This window comes from Gracilinanus agilis, chromosome 3 (assembly GCF_016433145.1).
Source record: "Gracilinanus agilis isolate LMUSP501 chromosome 3, AgileGrace, whole genome shotgun sequence".
Classification (NCBI taxonomy): Eukaryota; Metazoa; Chordata; class Mammalia; order Didelphimorphia; family Didelphidae; genus Gracilinanus; species Gracilinanus agilis.
Genome location: NC_058132.1, coordinates 658,292,410 through 658,320,381, shown reverse-complemented (window position 1 = coordinate 658,320,381; position 27,972 = coordinate 658,292,410). Strand labels below are relative to the sequence as shown.

At 38.7% G+C, this 27,972-nt stretch overlaps 1 protein-coding gene across 1 annotated transcript; it reads right to left on the bottom strand.

Annotated features, from left to right (window-relative positions):
* Positions 1 to 2: 2 nt before the first annotated feature.
* IQCJ (IQ motif containing J) lies at positions 3 to 27,663 on the bottom strand. The gene is made up of 4 exons (XM_044669535.1): positions 27,544 to 27,663; positions 23,032 to 23,096; positions 18,491 to 18,571; positions 3 to 243 (listed from the first exon to the last, which is right to left on the bottom strand). Exons 1-4 carry the CDS (start codon positions 27,661 to 27,663, stop codon positions 3 to 5), a joined length of 507 nt encoding a protein of 168 aa, XP_044525470.1.
* Positions 27,664 to 27,972: the final 309 nt, after the last annotated feature.

Sequence of the window (27,972 nt, the reverse complement as noted above, 5' to 3'; positions counted from 1 at the left end):
CCTCAGGAAACTTCTCTCGTAGCCTCAAAGCTCTGAACCTTGCTTAGGCAGATCAAAGAAAAAAGAAAAAGAAAAAAAGATGATATACTCACTGGTGTGCTGCCATCAGAAAAGGTGTTCATGCTGATAGAGCTGCTCATCTTATCGGAGGAGACAGAAGGGGGCGATGGGCTCCGCTTCTCCAAGTGATCCTGGTGAGACAGATCCTGGCGCTGGAGGTATTCCCTCCATGCTCTCTGGATGCTGGAGCCAGAAGCAAAACATAGAAAGTTATGGGCTGATCATAGGCCAAAACTTCAGAAAAACATCAAAGCTCATCACAAAGTACTGGCATTGGAAAGAAGGTGCTTCTAAGGACACTATCCCTAACTGTACCCGAAATTGTTTTATGCTTTAATTTATGTGGTGATGGGTCAAATAAACCCAAATTATTCCAATTCAGTGTAAAAGTTGTCAGTCAAAGGTCAAATTCATCAGTGGGCATTTGTTTTTTGTTGTTTGATGTTGTTACTTCCCCACAAATAATAATCATAAGTATTTATATAGAATTTTAAAGTTTGTCTGGTTTCATATGTTATCTCAGTTAGTGCTTGGGGAAGGATTTGAACTCAGGTATTTCAGACTTCACATTATTACTCTATCTACCATGCCACCTAACTACCTATTATCCATGAGGATACATGGTCAGTGAATAAAATAGTGTTACAGATAGGAAAACCCCATTTTTTAAAAGAAAGAATTATACCTAGCATATTCTACTTTTTAAAATTTTGCGTTTTTATTTTATGTACCTGTGGCTCCCTCAGGTGGTAGTGGATACACCTCCCATTGGAAGTCTTCAGGAAACTGTTGATGTCCATTTGGAAAGTAAAGTGTAGGAGGGATTCTTGTTCAGAAATGAATGGTAATATTTACTACTCTTGTTTGTTCCAATTTTGAGTTTCTAGAATTCTGTGATTCCTATCTCATGCGCTAGATTCTAGGTTTCAAGGTCTTATTAATTTCTAAATCAACCTCTGGACTGAGTGTAATGCCTTACACTCAAGGACTGGGCAATAAATGAAAGAAGGTGACAGTTCAATGTATGTACAGCTTGTTAGATCTATCTAGGCTGTATAATCAGTTGCGCTGCTTTCACTGTTTTGATTGGCTGGCTGGGTCAAGTTGATTTCTTTCATTCATCTAGAAGACATAAAAATTCCCTTTCAAATTGCTATTTGAGTGGATAGAAGTATTTTTATCATATTTATTAAGATTCTATTTTATTTCTCATTGGAAATACATATAAGCTCTTGTAAAATGGTAGTTTTCAGTTCTGATTTGTCATGCTGGGAATAATACCCAACTGAACAGAACAGATGCTTATACCATGGATGCTGACATGATTTGAGGAATGAACCATTCTCCCATATTCCTATAATTTAGTGAATCCTCCCCAGTGCCCACCAATTAATATCAACATGTTCCTCTTCTAGATATCATATGGCAATTGGTTTTGCATCTCTAATGAGAAATACCATAGAGAGTAGAAAGAACACTGGCCTTGGAGTTAAAGGACATAAGGTCAAATTCTGCCTCTTTTCTTTCCTGTCTATGTGAGTTTGGACAATTCTCTTAGTCCTTCTGAACTAAGTTTACTTAGCAAAATGGCCTTAGAGGTCCCTTTTAGATCTAAAACAATGATCCTTTGATTATACACTTATAATTATCTCTATATCATATTTCTCTATTAGACTGTAAACTCCAAGAGGTTTAGAGGTTTCTAAAACAGTGTGTCATTTACATTAGGTGCTTAATAAATGTTGGTTGCATTGACTAGAATCAGCATGATATAATGGAAAGACCAAGGAACCACGAATCAGAAATTCCAGGTTTGAGCAATGGCTCAACTATTTATTAGCTCTGTGGCTTTGGGGAAATTGCTTTCCCTCACTGGGACTTAATACACTCATTTGCAAAAATGAGAGAGTTGTATAAGAACAATTTACACAGAAAGTTCAGCCTGTACAAAGGCATGAAAGCAAGAAATGGAATGTTGTGAACAGGCATGAGAAAGTGTACCAGGCTGTCTCAATATAAACTGCTTGTGGGAAAATTAAAGTGAAATAAACCTAAGAGAAAGATCAGAGATATGATTGAAGGGTTCTAAATGCCCAAAAGACAATTTTATATTTTATCCTAGAATAACTAGAGATTCAAAGGAGATTTTTTAACAGAGAAGAGATACGGTAAAACATTTACTTTAGAAATATCAATTGTCAGCTGCATGGAGGGATAGATAGGCTCAGCACATAATAAGTGCTTAATAATGTTTATTGATGGATTGGATTAAAGAAGGGAAACACTGGAGTCAAGAAGACCAATGAGGCTATGGCAATGGTCAAAGTGAGGAGTCATGAGGGCCTAAATAAGAATGCATTCTTGTTAATGGAAAGAAGGTGATGGAAGTCAGAGATGATATGGAATTAGCCTCAGCAAGACTTGGCAACAAATTAGATATTGGGAAAAGGGAAAGGAAGACAAAAGAGTCAAAAATAATTTTGATATTGTAAGCCTAACTGACTATAAGGGTGGTGGTATACTCGTAGAGATAGAGAAGTTGGGAAGAAGAGTGAGTTAAAAGGGGTGAGATAATAAGTTGTGTTTGGGCTATCTTAAGTTTGAGATGCCTATGGAATCTCTAGGCAAAGATATCCAATAGGCAGAGGGAGGTGTAGTACTAGAGGTCAGGAGAGAATGAGGGATGTAATATAATATAGCATAATATAATAAATATTATATATATATATATATTTGGGAGAAATCTGCAGAGAAGATTGCTGAACTTCTGAGATCTCCAAGAGAGAAAGTTTAGAGAGAAGAAAGAAGATATCCTAGAGCTAAATCCTTGGGCTCACATACACACATGCATGCTTGCATGCACACGTGCACACACACACATCAACACACACACACACACACACACACACACACACACACACACACGCAAGTGAGGGATAAGAATGACAGACCAGGAAAAACGACTGAGAAGTAACGATCAGAAAGGTAAGGGGAGAACCAGGAAAGAGCAGTGTTATAAGAAACACAGAAAGGAGAAAATATTCAAAAGAAGATGATGGTTAATCTGTCAATAAACATTTAGTTAAGTGTCATGTCAGACAACAGTATCAAATACTTTAGAATGGCTAAAAAAGGAGGAGGGGGTAAGAATTAAGAAAAGGTCATTAGATAATCCAATGGAATTGCTTGTCAACTCCAGGAGGGGCAAGAGAAAAGAGGAGGGAAACAGCTGAATCATATAACTTTGGAAAACTTACATTTAAATTTGTTACTGGAATAAAATAAAAAGAAAAATTTTAAAAAGAAAAAAGGTTATTAGATGTGGCCATTAAGAGTTCAGTTATCAGTTAGAATTATAAGAGAAATAGTTAATTAGAAAAGTATTGATAGCAGATTTCTCTTGTGAAGGTCTGATATCCAAGATATATGGAAAATTTATAAAATCACATAAGAATAAAATCCCCTCCCCAAATGATAAGTGGTCAAAAATTAGGAATGGGAAAGTTCCAAAGAAGAAATTCAAGCTATCAATAACCATATGAAAAATGTTCCAAATTACTCATGATGAAAAGGTGCCAATTGATAAGAGAAATTCAAGATTAGAAAGATACAATGAAATTGTAAGCTCCCAGTAGAGACAGGAACCAAGGGGTTGGTGTGGGCAAGAAGAACTAATTAAAAGAGATCTAATCCAACCTCCTCATCTTATAGACAAAGAAATTTAGGTTCATTAAGAATCATTGGTTTGTCCAATATCACATAGGTAGTAAGTAACAGAGTTATATTTGAATGCAGGTCATCTTACTCTAGTAACTATTGTTGGGTGATGTGCCAATTAATTAAGGAAGAACAAAAGGAATACCATTTAGCAGTGAGAGCCTACTTAAAATAAATTAACATAATTCCGTGATGGATGGACCCAGGCTGTTTAAATGTGGAATTTCTTCCTACAGTGGAGGAGGCCGATGGTAGGGTAACTCTGAGCTGGGGTTTGGCAAGGCTTAATGAAGTTGAGGATCAAAGTTGAAATGGTCAACTGTTGAATCAAGACCGAAGAAAAAAAATGTGGGGTCAGAGAATAAGTGATGGACAGGGAGAATAGCTTAGATAGAATAGAGGTGGCTGTAAGCATGATAAATGAGTAGAAAGAGTAATAGAGAGAGAAGGAACAATAGAAAATTTTTCTATAGAAGGAATTTCCAGAGTTTAGGGTCACTAGTCTGATCTGACTAACTCTGTGGGGGCTGAGCTATGGGGTGTATAAACATGGGAGTTAGGGAGAGCTTTGAAATGGGAAGTTAAGATGTTTCAGGAGACATTGCCATGCATGTCTGAAATTACCAATTATGAAGGTGGGGTTGGGGGCAAAGAGGTAGGAAGGAATAAGAGAAGCTGAAAAGAAGAAACCACAATAAAATTCACATAACAAACTTGGAATCCTGTGTCCTGAAATATCATCAGCTCCTTTGCTGGCAGAGACCAAGTACCAAAAATAAGTTTACCTTTTTAAAATCTTCCCATAAGGTCTGTGAAAGTTTGAGTCACTCAGTAGCCTCTCAACAAATGCTCAAGTACTGATTTAGTGGAAGGCAAAGTTCATAAAGGAAACATACAGGAGATCAAAATCTACATAGATTCTCATCCATTTCCCTCAAAAGAATAGAACTCTACAGAAAACTATTAGGGCAGGTGTTCATTTCTCATGTAACAGTCACTAGAAATTCAATGACATGATCATGGTTACAGAACTAGGGTCAGAAAGGACCTCAAAAACTATTCAGTCCAACCCTCTCAATTCACAAATAAGGAAACTGAGGCCACTGAAAGGAAGTGACTTTCCCAACATCACATAGATAGTTAAGGTAATGAATGCCACTGATCTAGTTACCCCTCGACAAACACTCATTAAAACAGTTGGATGTCTGGGACATTCAAGTAGAAAGCCTTTGTTTGTAAGCTTAGAAGGTTTTCCCTATTAACCCTTATCTAATTTTTAGAATAATTGCAAACAAATGAAAACATCAAAACCTCTACAAAAGGCCTGTAGCACTGCAAAATAAAAATATATTGTCCCATATTGGCTGTGTGACCCTAGACAAGTCCCATCCTCTCAGTGCCTCAAGCATCTCTTAGCTGATGAAAGACTCTCTTACCCAATGAAACATGTTATTCACCTCCAGAGAGAGAACTAATGAACTCTGAGCAGATTAAAGTATAATTTTCCTTTTATTTTTTTCCCTGACAAACATGGTTAATATTGAAATAGATTCCACATGATTTTAAATAAATAATGGGCATTGTACTTCTTACCTTCTCAAAGAATTGGGGAGTAGAGGGAGGGACAGAATTTGGACAATAAAATTTTAAAATAATTAATAATATAATAATAATAAAATGAATAATAATAAAACTCTCTCTTCTGAGAAAAAAGATGGGGAGAAGGGGAGGGGAAAGAGAAAAAGAAAGACACCTGGACATAAAGGAAGCATGAAAGAGAGAAGGAATAGAAGAAAGAGGGAGAGAAAAAGAGAGAAGGAAAGAGCAAGCATGAGTGAGAGCGTACTTTGGAGATAGAAATGAAAGCAATCAAGACAATACCTGCCTTCAAATCTAATGGAGGAGGTACATTAATAAAAAAAAAACTATAAAGGGCATGGAGAGAGTTACCAGGATATAGATAGAGATGTCCAAGAAGGGAAAACCTGGAATCAAATGAGATAAGGTTAAAGCTAACCTAAAAAGTCTACAATAGCTGCACGGCAGTAGAGCGCTTCTCAGGTGGAGGAGGAATGAAAATAATGACTCAAGTGCAGAGAGACATTCAGGAAGGACCCGGGAGTTCTCTCTAACAATAAAATCATAATCCAAGAAATAAATTCAATCAGCTAATTAAGTAAAATTCACTGTCTTTGCCAATATGGATCAACAATCTGGATGATGAAGTTTATAGAAAGGGATAATAAAAATGGGAAACAGAAAAAAAAATCACCTTTTTTTCTGGTTCCTGAACTCCCAAAGTGTTTGAAAAGACCAGAAAGTGATTATGCTTCAGGGACTTTTCAGGTCCAGTCCTTGATCTCACCCAACTCTCTTAAATTCAAGTTGGTTTCTCCTCCAGATCTTAAATGTAGGAGTAAAATGAGGAGATTTGGGGAGATGACTTCTAGGATCCCTTTCCAGCTCTTAATCGATCATCTACATTATAGAGGAAACACCTACACTGAGTGGAGTGTTGGATTTTAAACACTGAGATTAGATCAGGAGTGCTGAGATTCCTTCCAAAACTAAGGTCTATTGGCTTATACTGTATTTTCTATGAAAATAAGGGAAAGGTTCTGCATTGTCTGTTACAGAACACAACCTCTTTGTTCCGACGGATGGAAGAAATAGGACTTTTGGCTTTCCCACCACACACACACACACACACACACACACACACACACACACACACACACACACATTCTAAAGACATTATTTGGAGCCTAGAATAATGGAAAGAGTGCTGGACTTGGATAAAAGAAGATATAAGCTAAATTCTTACCTTTGACATTTAGACAGCTGTGTGACTCAGAGCAAAATGAAAATTATAAGGATGATGATGATGATGATGATGATAGCTAAATTTTATTTAGTGCTTACTATGTGCCAGGTCCTGTGCTAAACATTTTACAAACATTATCACATTTGGGCCTCACAAAAACTGTGGGACACAAGTGTAATTATAATTCCCATTTCCCATTTGAGGAAACTGAGGCAGACAGAGGTTAAGTGATTTGATTGAGGTCACCTAGCCTGTGCTCTATCCATTGCACAACATTGATACCTCCTTAGCTAACCTTCCTGCACTTCAGGCTACTTCTTAAGACTCATTTCCTGGGTCATAGACAAGATGTTCTCTCTCTTATAAGGGGAGTTATCACACTAGGAGTTCCTAATCCTGAGCAAAAACAGAGCTCCATTATATACTTATATGTGCTATATAAATAACGTATAAACATATATATATATATAACTTATTACATATAAATATATAAAACTTACATAAATAACATACTTGGGAGCTGAGTGAACCCCGGGTGAATCATTTAACTCTAATGACTTCAATTTCCTCAATTGCAAAATGGGGATAATACTAACACCTACTTCATAGAGCTATTATAAGATTAAATAAGGTAACATGAGGGGCAGGTAGGTGGTTCAATGGATAGAGAGCCAGGACTGGATTCAGACATTTCCTAGCTCTGTGGTCCCCGGCAAGTCACTTTCCCCAGTTGTCTCTCCCTACTGCTCTTCTCCTTTGGAACAGATACTTAAGATAAATTCTAAGACAGAAGGTGGGGTTTTGTTTGTTTTTAAAAAACAAAATAGGGGCAGCTGGGTAGCTCAGTGGATTGAGAACCAGGCCTAGAGACAGGAGGTCCTAGGTTCAAATCCGGCCTCAGACACTTCCCAGCTGTGTGACCCTGGGCAAGTCACTTGACCACCATCGCCCACCCTCACCATTCTTCCCCCTGTGAGTCAATACACAGAAGTTAAGGGTTACAAAAACAAAAAAACAAAAAACAAAGTAACAGATAAAGAACTTTGAAAACCTTAAATTATATACATATCTATACTTATATATAAATATGTAATTATGTAGTTACAAATGTGTGTATGTATGTTTGTGTGTATATTAGTTATTATAGCTATTTTATAAATAGGGAAACTGAAGGTTAGCAAGGTTTGGAATCTTGTCTGAGGTCTGAGGTCAGCAATAACAGTACTTGCAATTTCTTCCATGTTATATAGGTGTTATCATTCACATTTTATAGATGAATAAAGGAAGGTCAGAAATTTCATGATTTGCTCAGGACCCTGCAGCTCACAATAAAAGGACCTGACATTTTATGCTACTTCAGAGAATTGCAAAGAACTTCATTAACACAGTCTCATTTTATCCCTCCAATAGCCCAGTGAAGATGGTATTACAATCCCCATTTTACAGATGAGGAAACTGAGGCTTTGGCCAGTGAAGTGATTCATCCCTAATGGCAGCAAATAAATTTCATAATTGAGATTTCAACACAGTTATCTCATTCTAGGATGAACAGTCTTTCCATTTTATATCAAAGGGGGAAACTGAACCCAGTTTCCACTTGACTCCAATTTCAGCCCTTTTTTTACAAGATCCTGGTCCTCCCTGTGTAGACTCACTGCATGTGAAATACAGTCTCTGTGAAGGAAACAATTTCTATGGGTGCAACAGTCTTGAATTTGCTTTAACAGAGAAAGAAACGGAACTTCCCTCCGATAATATTGATATTATCCACTCCCTGAGAACATTCCCAATCTGGAATAAAACCATCTTAGCCTGGTTGGAGGCAGTATTTAATGAGAACAAAGAAATAAAGTAGAGATGGGCCATAGAAAACAAAGGCTACCTGGGTTTTGGTCATTCTCCATTGTCCTCATATTGTTACAGCTTGGACCAGCTGAGACTTAGCCTGTTTTCTTGAAGTCTAATCAACCAATCAATAAAAGCCATCTCTCAGTTATTAGGTTCATAATGATCACTCCATTCCATCTGACAAATATACTTCCCGTTTTTCCTTTGGAGGGAAAGATGCTTGCCCTGGTGCTAGACATATAGAAAAGCATCTCAATGAGCTTTTCTGATTGTGTAGAATTATAATAATGTGATGCCTGAATAATATAGAACACTGACAGATAGTAGAGTCACCCTAGATTTCTCATTACCTCTCACCCCACTATCCAAGCTCCTGCTAAGCTCTATCAATTTCCCCTTTGCAGCATCTCCTGACTACGCCTCCTTTCTCTTCCCTGACCCTGCTCCCACCCCTAGGGATGGACAATTGCCACAGCTGCTAGTACCTCTGCCTGCTTCATGTCTCTCCCCAATCCAGACATCCTCCATTCAGACACCGAAGTGTTCTGACTAAAGTGCCAGTCACCTACCTACTCAATAACCGTCAGTGCCCCTGAGAGAAAAGCCAAATTGCTGTGGCTGGCATTCAAATACTTTCTTTTTTATTCTTTTATTCTTTATAATTTATTTTTATTTGTATTTTTATATTTAAATTATAATTTAAATTTAGATTTAAATTAAATTATATTTAAATTATATATAAATTTAAATTATAAATTAAATTATAAAAATTTTATATTAAAATTATAAACATTTAAATTATAATATAAATTAAATTAATTTATATTTAAATTATAAATATAATTTTATAATATTTATATATATTATATATATTTATATATTATATAAGTATTTATCTATTATAAATTACACATATAATAAATTATACAATTAAATTATAAATATAAATGTATATATAATTCTTCTTTTATTGTTTATAATCTGACCCCCTCTTTCCAGTCTTCTCACACTTTACTCCCTGGCATGGCTTTCGTGACTGGGTGACTCTGGCCTCCTGGCTCCTCCTCAGACAGGACCCTCCATTCGACCCATGAATGGATGCAAGCCCATGACTCTTTCCACTTTGCCATCATGGCTTCCAGCACGTCAGCTGTTCGTGGGCTCCCAGCTGGTTCCTTCCTTCCTTTCTCACACGCAGCAAAGGACTTGACAGACTCCTTAAAAACTTCTGCTTCTACTTCAGGAGCCTTCAAAGTTCCTTCACAACGCAGCATCCCTGCGTCCTGGAGGAAGATGGAGCCGGTCCTTCCCTCCAAGGGACATAGATAAGCCTAGACCTCATGGAATTCAACCCAACGGGAAGCGGAAAGGCAACGTGAAGATTTGGTGCCGAGAAAATTCAAGAAAACTCACTGAACTCTGAGGAAAGTTCCGTCGTTTCTCTTCAATGCAACTGGGTTTAAGGCGACTTGGAAAGCATCTCCTCTGCTGGGCTTCTTCGAATGGGACTTCCGCATGTTCCACACCAGAGGGCAGTGCGGCATTGGAAGAGCTCAAAGGGGAACATTTCCTCGCTGGAGACCTCAACATTGATCCAATCTATGCCCGCGCGCTTTCCAAATTCCATCCGGAGGGGAGGGGGGCATCTCTGGAGGCCGGTGTGGGCCACCTGCGGTTCCTTTCCATTGGAGGCGCTACATCAATGGACTCGAGTTTTGTCCTCCTCCTTTCACTCCACAGAAGTGATTCCCGGAGAAATAAGGAGCTCCTTGTCGTGTGAAGGGAAGACCCTCCCAGGATCACGCCTGTAGGTCTGACGGGCTTCCCTGCGCTCCAGCATGGTCATGGGGGCACTGACCTAGGCACCTGACTGGGGAAGGGCCAGCTTAAGGAGTGCGGGTGAAAGGAAGGAATAAAAGAAGAATGGGGAGAAGAGGGTGGCGTGGCCAGATTGGATCAGCCTCAAATCTCTCTCTATCCCTATGCTCTCGATTTCAAGTAAATATTAATAAATTCGATGGAAATTAAGGAGCGGAGTTTTTATTTAGCCTTAACAGTATCAATGCCAATGTAACAAAAATTTTAGGGGAATTACATTATATTTGATTATACTTTTTGACTGAGTCAGAAAGCATTTATTAAGCACCTACTGTGTGGCAGGTGCTGTGCTAAGAACACCAGTTCCTGCCCTCAAGAGGCACAGAGGCTAATAGACATCCTTACGTTTTGGGAAACTCACAGAGCTATTACTTGTTTATGTATCTCAAGAGAGGCGGTCTGGCTTCGTGGGTAGAGTAACAGCTTGAAGAGGCAGAAAAACTAGACCTACATTATCCTAACTTAGATACTTAACAGTTGTTGAATCCTGAGGAAGTTCTTTCTCTCTCTGATCTTTAGTTTTCTCATCTATAAAATGGGGATAATAACAGCATATATCTCTCACAGTTGTGAGAATCAAATGATGTAAGTAAGAGATTTGCATATCTTAAAGCCTCGTGGAAATAAGCAATGATGGTTTTCTTGTCCCACAGAGATTTAACGTATCCTAGACCTAACGGGTACAAATAGTAGGATAACCTATAAATTATGAGGAACTCCAAAGGGTCCTATTTTAATAGGAAAATATAGGAATTGCAGCTAGCTCTGGAAATCCCTACAAGCAATCCTCTGACATCCGTAGCAGAGGAAAAAAGAGTCAGTGGAACAATCCACACCTGGACAAAAAATGGAAATTGCAGATTATGATGTGCGGCTAGACAGACTGTCCATTAAATTGGTTAATCTAATTCCAAAGCAACTTTGTTTGGAAAGTCAGGAAAATCTGAGTTCACATCCAATCTCAGATACTTCTTCACTGTATAATGCTAGGCAAACCCCTTAAATGCCATCTGCCTCAATTTCCTCAACTGTAAAATGGCGATAATAATATCTGCTTCAGTAGGTGGTTGTGAGGATCAAATGACATGATATTAGTAAAGTGTTTAGCACACAATGCCTGGCACAAAGTGGGTGTGTATTTCCTTCCTTCATCTAAATGTGCTTATATTCTAGGGAGGCATTTCAAGAGAAAGTGTAAAATTTGTCCAGAGTGGAATCAGAAGAGATTGAGGCATATCCATTTTTTTATTTAAAATTTTATTTTTTTAAATGTTTCCATGTTTACAAGATTCATTATTCTTTCTCTCCCTCCTCCCTCAGAGTTGACAAGCAATCCCACTGGGTTATACAAATGTTATCATTTGATACCTATTTCCACATTATTTTTTCTATTTCTAAAGTTTAATAAATTTCAAGTTGTAGTTATTTTAATTATGCAAGAACTCCTTTTTTTCTATATCATGCATCTAGAGCAGTGATTCCCAAAGTGGGTGCTACCACTCCCTGGTGGGTGCTGCAGCAATCCAGGAAGGCAGTGATGGCCACAGGTGCATTTATCTTTCCTATTAATTGCTATTAAAATTTTTAAAAATTAATTTCCAGGGGGGCTAAGTAATATTTTTTCTGGAAAGGGGGCAATAGGCCAAAAAAGTTTGGGAACCACTGCTCTAGAGGAAGAAGAGAAGTTTTGTGGGCAAAGCTTCCCAGTGGCCAGAAGTGGCTTGAGGGGAACATTATATTAGAGAAAAAAAGGTGAATCGATAATGGTTTGGTCTTAGATAAACCCTATGCTATCCTTTTCAGTCTCAGTTTTTCTCTGGAGCTTTGACAGTAGAGGAAATCTTTGATAAAAGAAGAGACTTATATTGAGAGACATGGGATGGATAGTCAGGGAATAGGAATAAGCCAGATTCCATCTAGGCCTCTGATCAGGAAGGGATAAATTCTTGGTCGAAACTGCACTTTTGGTTAGAAACTCATTCTTTTTAACAATGTAAAGGAATTGGAGCCAATGTGATTTTACAGTTAACTAAGAACATGTCCAGCAGGTATGTGACTATTTTATCCATTTCTTAGGAAGCTTTTCCCCCAAGGCCACAGTTCCTTCCTCAATCTCCTTCATAGAGAGCAGGAACTCACTTCAGCAGTTCTCCATTCTCAACCCACTCCCCATCTTCATGGGAGCTTGCGGGAGAGCAGAAAAGGGCCATCTATGCTGACATGGTTCACGGAAACATTTTCAGCTTGAGTCTTTCCCAAGTGTTATCCTCTTTTTTTCCTGCTGTGAGTACTCTTCCCCAGAGCAGGTGTTAACTCGGTGTGACTGGGTCTTGTTCACTTAGTTTGAGCAGAGTAATGTCGCCTGAGCGGGACACAAAATGCTCCTCCACCATCTGCTGAGAATTATGGAGGAGGTCTTCCACCATATTGTCTGTTCTTAGATAGAGGCTCCGGTCCTCCAGCACTGATTCCATGGTGCCTCGCCTCTGTGTCCACGGCACGGAGCTGGCAAACTCCATGGCCTTGTGGAGAAAGCATAGAGTGATCTTTTAAAGCTGAAATCCCAAATCCTATACTCATATAAACAAGTCACAAGTCATAAACCATGTTTTTTGTCTGTGTTTCTTCTCCCACAGTTCTTTCTCTCAATGTAGACAGTGTTCTTTCTCATAAGTCTTTCAGGAATGTCCTGGCTTGTTGCATTACTGCTAGCAGTAAAGTCTGTTATATTGGATTTTCCTACAATGTTTTACTTTCTGTATACAACGTTCTCCTGGTTCTGCTCCTTTCACTCTGCATAACTTTCTGGAGGTTCCTCCAGTTCACATGGAATCCCTCCAGTTCATCATTCCTTTCAGCACAATAGTATTCCATCACCAGCAGATACCACAATTTGTTCAGCCATTCCCCCATCGAGGGACACCTCTTTACTTTCCAGTTTTTGCCACCACAAAGAGCGAGGCTATGAATATTTTTGTACAAGCCGTTTTCCTTGTTACCTCTTTGGGATACAAACAGCAATGGTATGGCTGGATCAAAGGGCAGCCAGTCTTTTAAAGCCATTTGGGCATAATTCCAAATTGTTGAGGCATATCTATTTGGGAAACTATACAGAGCTCTCAATGATCTTAAGCTATTACCTGTCAGGAAATTCTATCATGGTTGCCCAAACACTATATTAATGATGCCACATGACTGAACACTGAGATCTCAGAAGAAACAAAATCTCAAAGGGTCTGAAGGGCTAGGGAAGGAGGTATTGCATGCCATCTCTTCTTACCTGTCTCCATAATTGTGCCTGTAGCCACCCCAACTCTCTTGGCTCTGAGCAGGATGACAGGCACTCTTTATTTAAAGTCCTATAATCCTGGGGTTCGAGTGGACCTTGCATTCATCTAATGCAGCCCAAGGATTCCCACCTCAATGCCCTCAGCACACAGTCATCAATAGCCTCTGCTCAAAGACCCTTTCGTTTCTCTGGTAAAACAGGAGGTCCTGTCAGCTTCCTATGCTCAAAGCAGAGTGGATCCAGGAACTATGAGCCACCCACCACTCCTTTTTCTCAGGAAAATGTGGCATTAAGTCCCCCTCACTTTCATTAGGTAAGCTCCATGAGGGCAGGGACTACCTTTTACCTCCTTTTGAACCCTCTGCATTCAGGACAGTGCTGGGTGCTTAATAAATATTTATTGAATTGAATTATTGAATTGAACTAAACCACTGATATACACTGGCTGTTGGACCTGAGGGGAGTCAGTTAACCTCTTGGTATTCTAGGCCAGTGGTATCAAACTCAAATAATAATTACTGTTGTTCAGTTGTTTCAGTCATGTCCAGTTCTTTGTGATTTAATTTGGGGTTTTCTTGGCAGGGATATTGGAGTGGCTTGCCATTTCCTTCTCCAGCTCATTTTACAGATGAGGGAACTGAGGCAAATACAGTTAAGTGACTTGTCCAAAGTCACACAGCTAGCAATTAAGTGTCTGAGGCCAGCTTTGGCCTCAGGAAGAGGAGTCTTCCTGACTTCAGGCCCATTACTCTATTCACAAAATCACCTAGCTTTCCTAAATAGAAATGGGGACCCACTAGACCATACATAGAGATTCATTTGGACCACACTCTGACTTAGAAAACTTCATGTGTTTATATATTTCTTTTTTATAATGTCATCACATTTAAATCAAATTTTGTTGCTGAGTTATTTCAATTGTTTCTGACTATCTATGACCCCATTTGGGGGTTTTCTTGGCAGAGATACTGAAGTAGTTTGTCATTTCCTTCTTCAGCTCATTTTACAGATGAGGAAACTGAGGCAAACAGGCAAAATTGCCCAGGGTCACACAGCTAGTGTCTGAGGTCAGATTTGAACCCTAGAAGATAAATCTTTCTGATTCTAGGCCTGGCTTTCTATCTGCTGTGCCACCTAGCTGCCCTTTCAAATCAGATAGGAACTACATTTTAATCTAGTTTCTGCTCTATTTGGGAATGTTGTGAGTCATTTGTACCATGGGCCTCATATTTGACTCCTCTGTTCTAGGCAATGCTTTAAGATTCTAAGACCTAGACAAGGTGCTGACCTGCCTTGACAGAAGAGGTTTTCTCACCAAGAACTTCCCTAATTCAATGAAATAGTCAGGGTTGGCCTTATCCCTTGACTTAAATATTTAGGAGATCCGAGATTTCAGTATGTGGTGACTCCCCTCACTGAGCTTTCTGCCACTCTTCCGCTCATGCCTTCATGAATTATTGTGTCCAATAAAATCTGCCAACCAGTCTGGTGATGGTGGGCATCTCTGAACTTCATGAGCTGGTCCTCAGAGGGCAGATGCTCAAGTCACATCCCAGCCCTGTCTGAAGTCATCCCATGCCCTACTAGCATGGCCATGGAGGCTGTAGGGCCATTTCTCTGTCAAGATGAAGCATTGCAGTAGGACTCCACTGGAGAAATATACCATGCTGGTATTTTTGAAAAACAGGAAATTGCATATCTGCTGGGCACCAACTTTTATATGATTGGATGTGAAAAAATGTTTGGGGTCTTTTTTATTTTTTGTCAAGATGCGACTTTTCGGTAAGGGCCCAGATTTTCCACATAGCTTCTAAAATCATTCTTCTTATTTGATGGTCTGCCGTCTTTGCTGAAATGTTTCACCTTTCATTTTTACTCATCATTCTGCCAACATTTGGTTAGTTCTCTAGCTATTAAGAGTACAATAGTTTCTTCTTTACATTCCTGGGTTGAAAGCCTTCAATTTTCTTCCTTGCAGGATTCCTTTCCTTCACTAAATTTTGTGACTCCTGAGGCTTGAATTTGCTTATTCTTCAGAAAACCTGGCTTTCTCCGCTCCAAATGACTGCTTTCTAAAGAAGTACACTCTTCATTCTCTTGGTTTTTTCCAATTGTGTTCTTTGATCCTTCAAGTCTAAAACCCCAAATTACCTCTTAATATCGGCACTCAGATTCTGGGCTCCTTCCATATCAGCATTTCAGCATGCTCCTAAATTCTATTAGCAATCCATTTCTCTGTTTATACATTAAAAAAATTCAAAGTCACTTTATACATCATGCCAAGCACTCGTCACCATGATATTGTCTGGACTTACTCTTGCCAATAGCCCACACAACACAAAGGCCAACTTAGTGTTTGTAGTTCAAATACTCTTTCCTCTTTTGGGGCGAGTGGTGGCGAGCCAGGAGATGTCTAGAGCACTGATTTCACCAGCACAGGGAACTCTCCGTACTGAATCTTGTTTTTGCAATAAATGAGCAGTTCATGTGCAATCTGAATAGCTCAATTGAAAAGCATTTATTAATTAACTAATGCTAGTAGTCTATATCTATAAATAATCTAATTAATCTATAAATTAGTATTTAATATGTTATATAATGCAATCTATAAATGATCTAACTAATTATTATTAATAAAGTAATAATTACTTAATGATTAATTTAAAATAATAATCAATTAAATAATAAATAGCCAGACACTGTGCTAGGCCCAGAGTATACACAGAAAGAAGTGAAACAGTCCCTAACCTCAAAGAGCTTCTATTCTACTGATGGAATATATAGATACAAAAATGTGAAATAACATGATCTTGGGAAGTTGCCTTAGGTGCCAACGAGTTAGGTGACTTTTATTCATGGTCTATCAGAGGCTAGAATCGAACCCAGAGTCCAAGACTTTCTGGCTCCAAGGTTGAGCACGTTATAAACCACTGTGTCACACATAGCCTTTCTTCCCCTTTCATGTTCAATTGTTTTTCCGTTAGTGTTAGACTCTTAGTAACCCCCTTTGGAGTTTTCTGGGCAAAGATACTTTGCTATTCCATCTCTGGCAACTTTTATAGATGAGGAAACTGAGGCAAATAGGGTCAAGTGCCTAAGGTCACACAGCTAGGAAGTGTCTGAGGACAGATTTGCACTCAGGACCTCCCAACTCCGGATCTGGTGCTCTATCTACTGTGCTACTTCAATGCCCTCCCTTTTTCCTCTTGCAGTGCTCATTTATGCTGTCAATGATATTTTTAAGGTAAGCTTCTGCTTGGAGCTCATGTCATAGCTGGTGAATTTCTGAGATGAGACTTAAACCCGTGTGTTCCTGATTCTGAGTTCATTTCCCCACTGACTATGCTGCCTCTTCAAATTATTTTTGGAGACAGAGAGTAGCACAGATCTCAGGTTGGGTAAGGACAGGCAGTGGGCTGGGAAGTGGTCCTCTGACCACAGTCTAACTTTAGGTGGAGGCTGATCATGGCCCCATCCCGTCTGGGGCTACTCTAGAGAAAGAGGAATGTTTCTCTGGCTCCAGGAGACCTTATAGATAGCAGCACTGTTAAGGGCTTCATGACAGGTTCCACCTGGGCAGACAGGGTAACTTAGGGTTCTAGAACCTCTAGAGACTGGAGTCTCTCTCAAACACATTCATTCTGAGAAATTTGTCTTAGCCCTTAAATGAGCAGTGTGCTAAGAGCTAGACCCTTAGACCAAGACCTTCAGCTTCCAGTGCCATCACAGCATCCCTACAATAGTCCTATTTCTCACAATCCCAACATACCCTCACATCCCAGACCAAAAAGTGCTTCCATGGGTCTAGTTGAAAGAGGCTACAGGGAGCAATTCCTCTTCCCTGCCCTTTCCCATTGCTTTCTCCCAACTGAATGCTATTCCTCCCATACTCACCTCATCCCTGAGGTAACTCAAAGTCCTACTCCATTCTGACCCTCCCAATAACTGCTATCTTTCCAGAATTAATTGATGAGGGACATGATCATTCATACCTCTTGGTTGGGCAGGGTGTTATCAACTATAATCATTCTGGTAAGATGGTGAAACAATGAACCCTGTCAGTTTTGCTGCTATGTCCTCTTGACACCACTCAATTGACTCTTCTAGGTATCAATGACCCTAAGGATTCCTGGGCTTTGTCATCCTTCCTGCCATTATACCTGAAGGATCTTGGGTCATGCCCTCTGAAAGTGAACTCTCCTACATGTGTTTTCTAACCTAATTAGAATGAGCAACTTGTGACTTTCTTTTCTATTTGCATCTTCCTCAGCACGATTCTTGGCACATAGTAAGTATTTATTGAATTCTTTTCAAACCCTTTTCATACTCGTCAACCTATTTTGGATCAAGAAATGGAATTCCTAGTTAAGAGTTCTATCTGCCATGATTATAAGAGACAAAGGAATGGAGAGAAGAAAAAAAAGAAGAAAGGGATTTTCTAAAACTAAAAAGGAAATATTTTGGAAAGGAGGGAGTTAATCAGGATACATGTGAAGGATATCAAGGAATCAGATGCTTGGGCTGGAATTAACTGAGAAGCAAAAGAACAGCATGTGCAAGTTCCTTTAGAAAAATGGGAAGAAAAACTAAGTTCCCCATATTGGCCACCAGGTGTCACCATCAGCTCAGCACAGCTTGGTTAGTGGTACAGGACATTAGGCAATGCAGAGAAGAGTGGAATGACATAAGGGTGACTAGAAAGAGTCAGGGTAGAACCAGATGGTCATACATACAGAATGGTCATAAAGCCATTATTTGTAACTCAGGCAGCGCTTGTAATAAGAAAAAATCTAGAACACCCTCCACCACCACCACCACCAATAAAATCTGAAATGTAGCACCAATAGCACAAAGGACATTTTGAGATTACTCACATTTTCACTTTTGATTCCAGGGGCTGAAGATCGAGGTGGTATTTTTCAATATTATTCTCCATATCCATAGCAATCTGGTGGCTGGAAAAATTAATGATTGAATGTTTATTCAAGTAGATGTATTCATATTCAAGGCTAATTGATATTCATTTGACAGAGTTGCTATGAATTTCCTTTTGTTTGCCTTTATATATGAACAGATTATCAGGATTTCCTAATTATGGATGATGTAGGAATAAAAAAATGTGAAAGAAGAAAAATAAAATTTCACCTTTATCTTCTTGTTCCTCTTTTTTATAAGTGGGATGGAGTAGACTATTTTAATTTCAGGGCAAAAATGTCATATCCTGAGAAAAGAACTGAGATTTGCAAAGTATTTTACATAAATTAACTATTCTGATGCTCCCCACAATCCTGTCAGGTAGATAGCACAGGTATTATTATATCCATTATGTGATGAGAAAACCAAGGTTCAGAGGAATCAAGTGATTAACCCATAGTTATATGGCTACTACATGTAAGAGTTGGTATTCAATACGGAAATAGATGTTGAGTGATAATACATGTATAGCCCAGTGGAATTGCTTGTCAGCTCCAGGAGGGGGAGGGAAGAGGGAAGGGAGACAACATAAAAGATGTAACCATGAGAAAATATTTTTAAAAATAAAAAATAAATGAATAAAAATATATTTTTTAAAAATAGAGTTGGCATTCAGATCCAGGGAAAATCAAGAAAGGCTTCCTATAGGATGTGATTCCTTGAGTCTTGAGGAAAAGTATCAATGCTAGGAAATAGCAGTGAAGATAAGATATGTTATGATAGCCATGGATAACAGCCTCTGCAAAGGTATTGACTTGGAAGATAGATAAAATGCCAGGTTTAGGAAACAACTAGTAAACTAACTAAAGGCAGCTCAGATGGCATAGAGCATTGGACCTGGAGTCAAGAACACTGAGTTCAAAACCAGCCTCAGACACTAACTAGCTGTGTGACCCTAGATGAGTCATTATTACCTCTTTTTACCTTATTCCACTGGAGAAGGAAATGACAAAAGACTCCAGGATCTTTGCCAAGAAAACTTCATGGACAGTATTGGCAAGCTATGGTCCATGGAGTCACAGAGTTGTAGGAGACTAAACAGCTGAATAACAAGTAGGCTAATTGGGCTGCTGTGTAATCAGGGTTCGTGTTTCACCTCTGAAGGGGAACAATGTGGGAACCCTAACCCTAATTCTTCTTTCTCTTCTCTTCTTCTCTCCCCTCCTCCATTTCTCCCTCACTCCCATTTTCCTTCTCTTCTTCTTTAGATTAAGGCAAGATGGCATGATGATAAGGAGCCTAGAGTTTAATAGGGCAATAAGACATCCATAGAGCACTGAATAGTGAGTGCATTAGGGAGTTTCAAAATAAGACAGTATATGAAGGCAGAGGAGGAAGGTCGCTGAGAATCCAGGAGATCAGAAAAAGATAATTAGTGGAAAAGGATGGGGGAAAGGGTCTACTAAGAGGCCATTCATCTTCAAATATCCTTGTGAGAGGGCACAGCTGGCTAATTCCACACACAAACATTAAGCTTTGGGTGTGGTTTATTATAGTGTTGTCAATTAGCACAAATACATACATACACGCATACATGAAGCAGCATTCAGGACTCACTTTCTAGGTTTAAATCAATAATGAACACCAGAAGAAGAAAGTTCAATGAAAAGCATATTGAGCAGTGTTTGGAAGGCTATTGCCACATGGAATTATCCATCACCAGGTCATCCCTGTCTGATCAACGAGGATCTAAAATGTGTCCTTGGCCAATTTCACTAATTTCAGTATAACTAAATGATTTTAAATATCACTGCCTCCCCCCACAAATATAACTAACAAGACCCCACTGAAATTGATATTCCTATATAGCTGTCAGAAAGGAAATAGAGAAGAAAAAGAGTTAGAAGCTAATTCTGAATTACTCACATTAATTGGAGCCTGGGATAACATGATCCAGAAACATCATTTTAGCTCATGATCTCATACTCTTACTCAACAAACTCTTGACCCAAAGTTCTAGCAAATAACAAACACCTAAGAAAGGATTTGGACTTTTATTTCCTCCTATCTTGGGACAGATTCCAAATGGGCAGTAGGGTTACCTTGGAATAATCCCGCATCACTCTAAGGCTCCCTTCAGGGATGGACCATTCCCTACAGAGACTTTCTGAAGGAACATGGTGCTTTGAGGTCCCTAAAATGGGAGGTTGACCATTTTATTCATCCTCTTTTACTTCTAAAATAGCCAAGCAGTAAAAAGGAAGAGGGGCTGTCTTATTTTAAACAATTTTTTGAACTCTCATCTTCTGTCTTAGAATCAATGCTGTGTTTTGGTTCCAAGGCAGAAGAGTGGTGAGGGCTAGGAAAGGACAGTGAAGTGACTTGCCCAGGGTCACACAGCTAGGAAGTGTCTGAGGACAGATTTGAACCTAGGACCTCTCTTCTCTACACCTGGCTCTCAATCCACTGAGCCACCCAGTTGCCCCCAATAATTTTTGATATAACAAATTGATAAGAAAATATTTATTAAGCATTTATTGTGTGTGAGGCATTGAACACAATATACCTGACATGGGAATGACAGCCAACTGCTACATAGACAAAGGGGAAAAAAGACCCTTGTCTTCAAGGAGCTTACATTGGAATGGGGGACAACATGCAGCGACATAAAGGATATAGGAAAAGATTCATTAATCTGGCAGCAATGTACAGGATGGATGGGAGAGAGCCTGGAAGCAAGGAGGCAGGTCAAGCCCCTGATTGGTTTGGGTATTCATTCTGATCTCTTTCCTTTCTAATGTAATTAGCTTCTAGAGTTTAGATTAATGTTGGCCTTTTCCCTTTTGGACAGCACTTGATGTGTTTATAGTGTAAAGAGAGAGGAACAAAAGAAGCTAAATAAAATACCAATGGTCAATGAGATAAAAAACCTAAATTTTTATTAATGTTCATGTGAATATAGTAAGATATAGTAAGTGTAAATTAAGTAAAATAAAAAACAGAAGGGCTATTGCCAGCCCCGTTCCCACAATAACAACAACAATACTAACAGCTGACAACAAAAATAATAGCAAGTTGACACAGTCAGTAGAGCATCCCAAGGAAGTACTGAGTTCAAATTTGACCCACATAATTATTGGCTGTGACACCTTGAGCAAGTTTGCTTCTGTTTGCCTTAGTTTCTTCATCATTAAAACGGGGATAATAATAGTACCTACATTTTAGACTTATGATGAGGATCAAATGAGGTGATAATGGTAAAGCTTTCTGCCTAGTGCCTGGCACATAATTCTATCCATATGTGTTAGTTATCATCATCATTATAATTATATTACATGATATTGCACTTCAAATCTGATGAATTTATTTCCATGTATATGTGGATGTATATATATGCTTCTACACATATCTACATATACACTATACATATATAATATGGGAGTATTTACTGCCTACTGGACATTGTGTCAAGCACTGGGGATACAAAGAAACTGCAAAAGCCATCTCTGCCCTCAAGTAGCTTTCTTACATTCTGCTTGAACAATTCTAGCAACAAAGAACTCACTTCTCCACAAAGAGTCATTCCATCGTTTGATAGCTCTGTTAGCACCTTCTCAGAACAAGGGCCAAAATCTTTGATGGTACCGGTTCTGCCTTGACCTACCATTAATTATAAAATCCCTTTCCCACAAGACACTTCTTCAAATATTTGGAACTAAGTGTCATGTACCCTGAAATTTTTCTTTTCTATAGGAAAACTATCTGTTATTTCTTTAACCATTTTCATATGATTTCTAGATTCTTTACTCTCTTGGTCCCCCTCCCTTGGTAGACCTAATTTGCTGAAGCACCATTTAAACTGCAGTACCCAGAATTCTAGAAATGCTCAAGCTGTGCTATTATACTTTGATTAATCAGCCAGATATGGCATTTATTTATATATTTATTTTTAATTAGCCTTTTCACACTGGTGACTCATAGTTAAGTCTGTGGTCAACTCAAATGCCATGTTTTTACACATAAATTATTAGAAATCTCCATCTTCCCAATCCTGGACTTATATGACTGAGGTTTTCAACTTAAATCTAGGATTTGAAATTTGGCCCAGGTAGATTTTCCATAATTCTAGTCTCTTAAGGTTATGTTGGAAATGAGGTCATCATAGGGTTGGAACTAAAATACAGAGCTTTCTGCGCCAGGGTGTGAGATCTCTATAATGCGTAAAAACAAACTGTGAATGGTGGACGATCCTTTTTTTTAAAAAAAGGTTATGTTGGATCTTATTCTTTTATTTTTTATTAGATAACTTATTTTATCATCTTCGAGCCAGAAGAACCCATCAAATCACCCAGTCCAACTTCTTCATTTTCTGTACATACTTTTACCTTCTTCTCATTCTGGAGCATGAGCATGCCCATTTCATGAACATTTTGGGATCTTGGCACTCTTCCAAGGCATATTAGCATGGGGACTTTTAGCAAAGGGGCTTTTAAATACTTACTTTTCAAGAACATATTTTCCATCGCTAACTTGTTCTATTGTTGGCTGCAATCTTTTCAGTTCTTCCTGTAAAAAAATATAGACAGATATTGATATATAGCTTGTTTATGTCATAAGCACCATTTGAGCATATGTAACAATCCAAAATAATTTACATGTGACAGAACTTTGGCCTCAATAGCAGGAATTTGCAAGTGTGGAAATTTCCTCTCTAGATGTCTATCACAAAGTTTTCCTACAATTTTCCTACAAAAGGGACAATTGAGGCATGAAAAAGTTAAATGACTTCCTTGGGGTCATACAACTAAAAATAATTGGGGGAAGAATTAAAACTCATGTCTTTTCAAATCCACTGGCAAACACTCTATCCAAATTGCTATGTAGTTTCTACAGGGAGCACATATACTATATTGGGGCAGGTGGGAGGATTAAATACATTTAGAAGAAAACTCATGATAGAGGACCTTTTTAGTGATGAAAACTAGTGCTTGAGAAGGGTTCAAATACACACTACAGTTCTTCAATCAGATAAGAACAAATGCTGTATCTCCTCCTCTTTATTAGAGGGGGCTATGGGTATGGAATGTTGCATACACCAGCAGACATGATTGATGTGCTTGTTGATTTGCTGAATTGCATTCTCTTTTGCTTTTGCTCTTTTCAATATTTTTGTTACAAAGGATGGCCTTCAGGGTGGGGGAGAGGGAAAGGATAGAAATCTTTGGAAATTAATGATATAAAACAAAAGATAGTAATAAATTTCAAATTAAATTGCTTTTTCCTGAAAAGAATAAATGATCTAACTCAATGTAATTTACTTTCCTTCCAACTGAAAGATTAGGTTTGGAGTGTTTCCTGTTAGCAAAGATAATTCTTCATTGAACCATCTGTATGTCTTCATCCATTAGGACCATATATGTAGGGATTTATAGTGTTACTAGAGAAGTTTAAAAACAACACAAAGCTTATATCTCTTTAGCACAGAACCAACTGTACTATAAATATATGTGAAGTGTTGCCTCCTTTCGTATGTAGATGTTCTATATACTGAAAGGGGCAAAAAGAAAAGCACATTTGTGCAAGACATAGAAAAAGGCATTTTAAGGAGAAACCGAGTTTTCAAAGGATCTGAGAGAAAAGAAACACCTCCTGAAAGGGCTCAAGAAGAGACATAGACAGTTATAACAGGATCCAAATGAAAGCAGCCCCTCTGAGGCAAAAGTACTCATTGTTGATAATGATGGCTGCAGTCCACTGTGTGCCAACAGCTAATTTGCATGAGGTCCTTTTAAGATTTTGAAGCTTATTACTGGGAAACTACAAAGCAAAGATCTGTTCAGGTATTATGGGATAATTGTATAATGACCATATCATACATGAGAATAATAGGAATCTGAAGTTTCTCCATTTAAGCTAGAGGTGGGTCACTGTAAAAGGGAATTCTTGGCTCTCTTTGAGTTCACACTTGTGAAAAGGGAATCCTTTGTTCTCTTTGCCTAGTAGGAGTTAGTACTTTGGTTGGCAATAACTTTGAATCAACACAAGCTTGAACTAGGTGAGAGAAGCTTGAAAACCACTTAGTGAATTCACACCCTACCTAGTGCTAGGTGAGAAGCCAACAAGATACCTGGAGAGTTCCACTCTTTTTTCTAACAGTCAGAAACTTGTTCACACCCTCAGAAAGTGTGAACCTTTTTTGATGAACATTCACACCTCCAGCAGGTACAAAGTAGTTCCCACAAAGACCATCCCCTGGACAGTGCTAGACAATTTGGAAGCTGTGATTGGTGCCTGTGAAAAGGGGCAGGGATAGGAAACCACTATAAAAGCCATGAAGGCATTCTGGTGGTGAGAGGCTGGTGAAGGCTTCTGGAGAAGGAGACCTTCTGGAGAAGAAGGTCTTATGGAGAAGGACATCTTTTTGCTTCCCTGGTTCATGGAAAGAGTTCTGGCTGGAATGCTGAGACCTTGGTGAGACTGCTTCAATATCTTCAGTTTACTTATTTCCTCTCTCTTCTCAATTGTTAATAAACTTCCATAAAAGTCAATTTTGACTTGAGAATATTCTTAATTGAGAATTGATAATAGTTCAATCCTCTGGCGACCATCTTTTAATATATTGAACCAAAAAAAACCTTTTTCCCCCTTACATCACTCCATGAAGATGCTCTGATTTGAGACAGAAGACAGAACAGAAAAACAAAAGAAGTAGAAGATAGAAGCTAATCTAAAAAGCCAGCAGAAATAAGAGGTGATAATAAGCCAAACAGAATAAAGACTAAAGACAGAGTGGAGGCCATTTGGGAAAAACTAAGTGGAGCCACACAAGTTCTGTAGTTGATTTTGGGGAGCTGATCTGACTGAAGGGAAGTCCTGAGGCTAGAAGCTACCTGCTTTTCATTGAAATAATAGAATGCTGCCTCAGTGCCTAACCAAGGCAACAAGTTTTGGAATCCCTACAGATTCCAGGCTTAATACTTCTGTGGACTGAAGCAGCTTACCACTGTTTCACTGGCCTAAGAATAACAGAGAAATAGGTTCAACTAGCAAAAAAAAAGATATTCCCAGATTACCACCCAGAAGGTAATACACAATTACCTAAAGAGATCATGGATATCAAAGCAAATAACCTATAGGTGGGAGTTGTTTCAGACACCTACGTTTCCCTGCTCTTATGCCCCACAGATACTGTGTGCACTGGTGGGAACGTGACACTAAGTTTAATGAGTGAACTGTCATGCTATACTATACCTATTATCTCTTTGCCACCTGTCAGTAACTTTCATCATTAAAATAATAGCTACCATTTATAAAGTGCTTTAAGGTTAGCAAAGCATTTTACATATGTTACTCATTTGATAATATCTCACAACTCTGTGAGGTGGGTGCTATTATTTATCCCAAACTCCACTTTCCATCTGCTACCCTGCCTGGTTTCAGTTCCTTGGAACAAGATGCCCCTTCCAAGATAAGCTCATCAGTTTTAAACTCACTACCATGTTGTTGATTCAAACCTTGATTGACTCCACCTTCCTCAGTCTTCTCTCCCTTTTGATTGGTGGGCTGGCTGGGGGCGAGGGGAGAAACACATTACCAAATTCCTCCCAATACCTTTCTTTATAGATGGCAGAAACTGGAATCTCAAATCACTCCACTTATCATCTCCTGCCTTGCCTGATTTCGACTCAAAAACACCTCCAACCAGGACAGCTCCCCAGAGGCTCCCTCCCTATATTTTCCTGCCCCTTTTCAAGTTTCTTTCCATGTTGCCTTTCCATCTCTCCATGGTTTAGATATTCAATCTTGAGCTGTTTTCTTGATTTCTTTAGTCCTTACTTTCCTCATCAAGAAAAGAACCCAAATTCACGTGACTGATCCAAGGTTAACAAGCTTAAAGCCTAGTTCTTCTGACTTTGAATCCAGTTCTCCATTCAATGACATTAAATAAGGTCTCCTTAGCATTTCCTATTGGATTAAGCTTTTTCAAAACTTTTGTTTTAGTTAAGGTGGTGTTATGGTATTATAATCATAATAATAGCAACTGATTTTAAATAATATGTAGCATCTTTAAATTTGCTAAATTATTTTTCATGTGCTATCTCATTTAAACTGGGTAACAATTCTGTGAGGTTGCTACTATTGGTAAACTTTTTTTTACAAAGGAGACTGGATCCATATAGTCTTAGTGACTTGCATTTGAATTGTGTGTGTGTATGTATGTGTATTTTCATGATTTGCCAATTATTGGCCCATCAATGTCTTAAATGATATCCTATATCTTATTTTTAAAGTAATTTAGTTAAATTTTCATTTCTTGAGTTTGATGAATAAAAATGTATTATGTAAATATCCACCTTAAAAAAGTAAAGTTCTTTGGGTTACCTCCTAATAGAATATACTATGGACATCCATAATTTTGACCTGAGTCTTCAAATCCAGTCCTGAGTCCATCACTCCATTCACCCTCTTAAAGCATAGTAGAGGGGAAGCTCAGTAGCACAGTGGATAGAATGCCCCGTCTGGAGTCTGGAGTATCTGGGATCAATTCTGACCTCAGACACTTTCTAGTTTTGTAACCCTAAGCAAGTCTCTTAACCCTGATGTCCTAGCCCTTGCCACTCTTCTGTCTTAGAAGTGATACTAAAGTAGAATGTAAGGATTTTTTTTCAAAGCATGATAGAAAAAAACACAGAAATTGTAGTAAAGAAAATTGAGGTTCAAGTACCAGACCTGACATTTTCCAGCTCTGGAAACTTGCTTGTTAGGATGGTTACAATAATATTTGCACTAAATATCTCTCAATATTGTGTGAAAAAAGCTTAAAATTTGACCTCGGTGTGCCCTATTGAGTTACCTTATGGATGCCATGTCTAGCCACTCAGCTTCATAAGGAAATGTACTCCTTTTCTGCCTACAAACCCTTGCTCCAGACAAACAGCCTCCTTTCTTCTCCTGTTCATCTCCCCAATCTTACTTTTAAGATCTTCACTCTGAGCACTTTGAAAGAACTTACCCAGTGTGGCTGGATATTGGTTGAGGGGTAAAACAGAGTGTAAATGCCCTCATCTGCCACGAAGGTGGAGGGCAGGGGCAAAGAAAGATCTGAACTGATTTGTTTGTAGTTCTCATCCATCAGTGATTAAGCAAGAGACCAGAAAGGTGGGGTGTTCCGAGTTTTCTCCTCTTTGAAGGGGTTCCTGCTATCACTTTCTTATAATATTTCCTTTGGGATGACTAGAGTTTCAGAATGTTTTTCTTTACAAAAAACATGTCAGCCACCCCCCTGATTTGATTCTTTTGTTGCAGGGAACTAGGGGAGAAGGCCTTCCATGCAATGTTCCTTTAATTCAACTTCCTGCATTCTATGAAATCCTGTTGAACAGAAGGTCAATGACTATCCAAAACATTCTGAACAGCTGCTCAACTGACAATTTGGAGGATT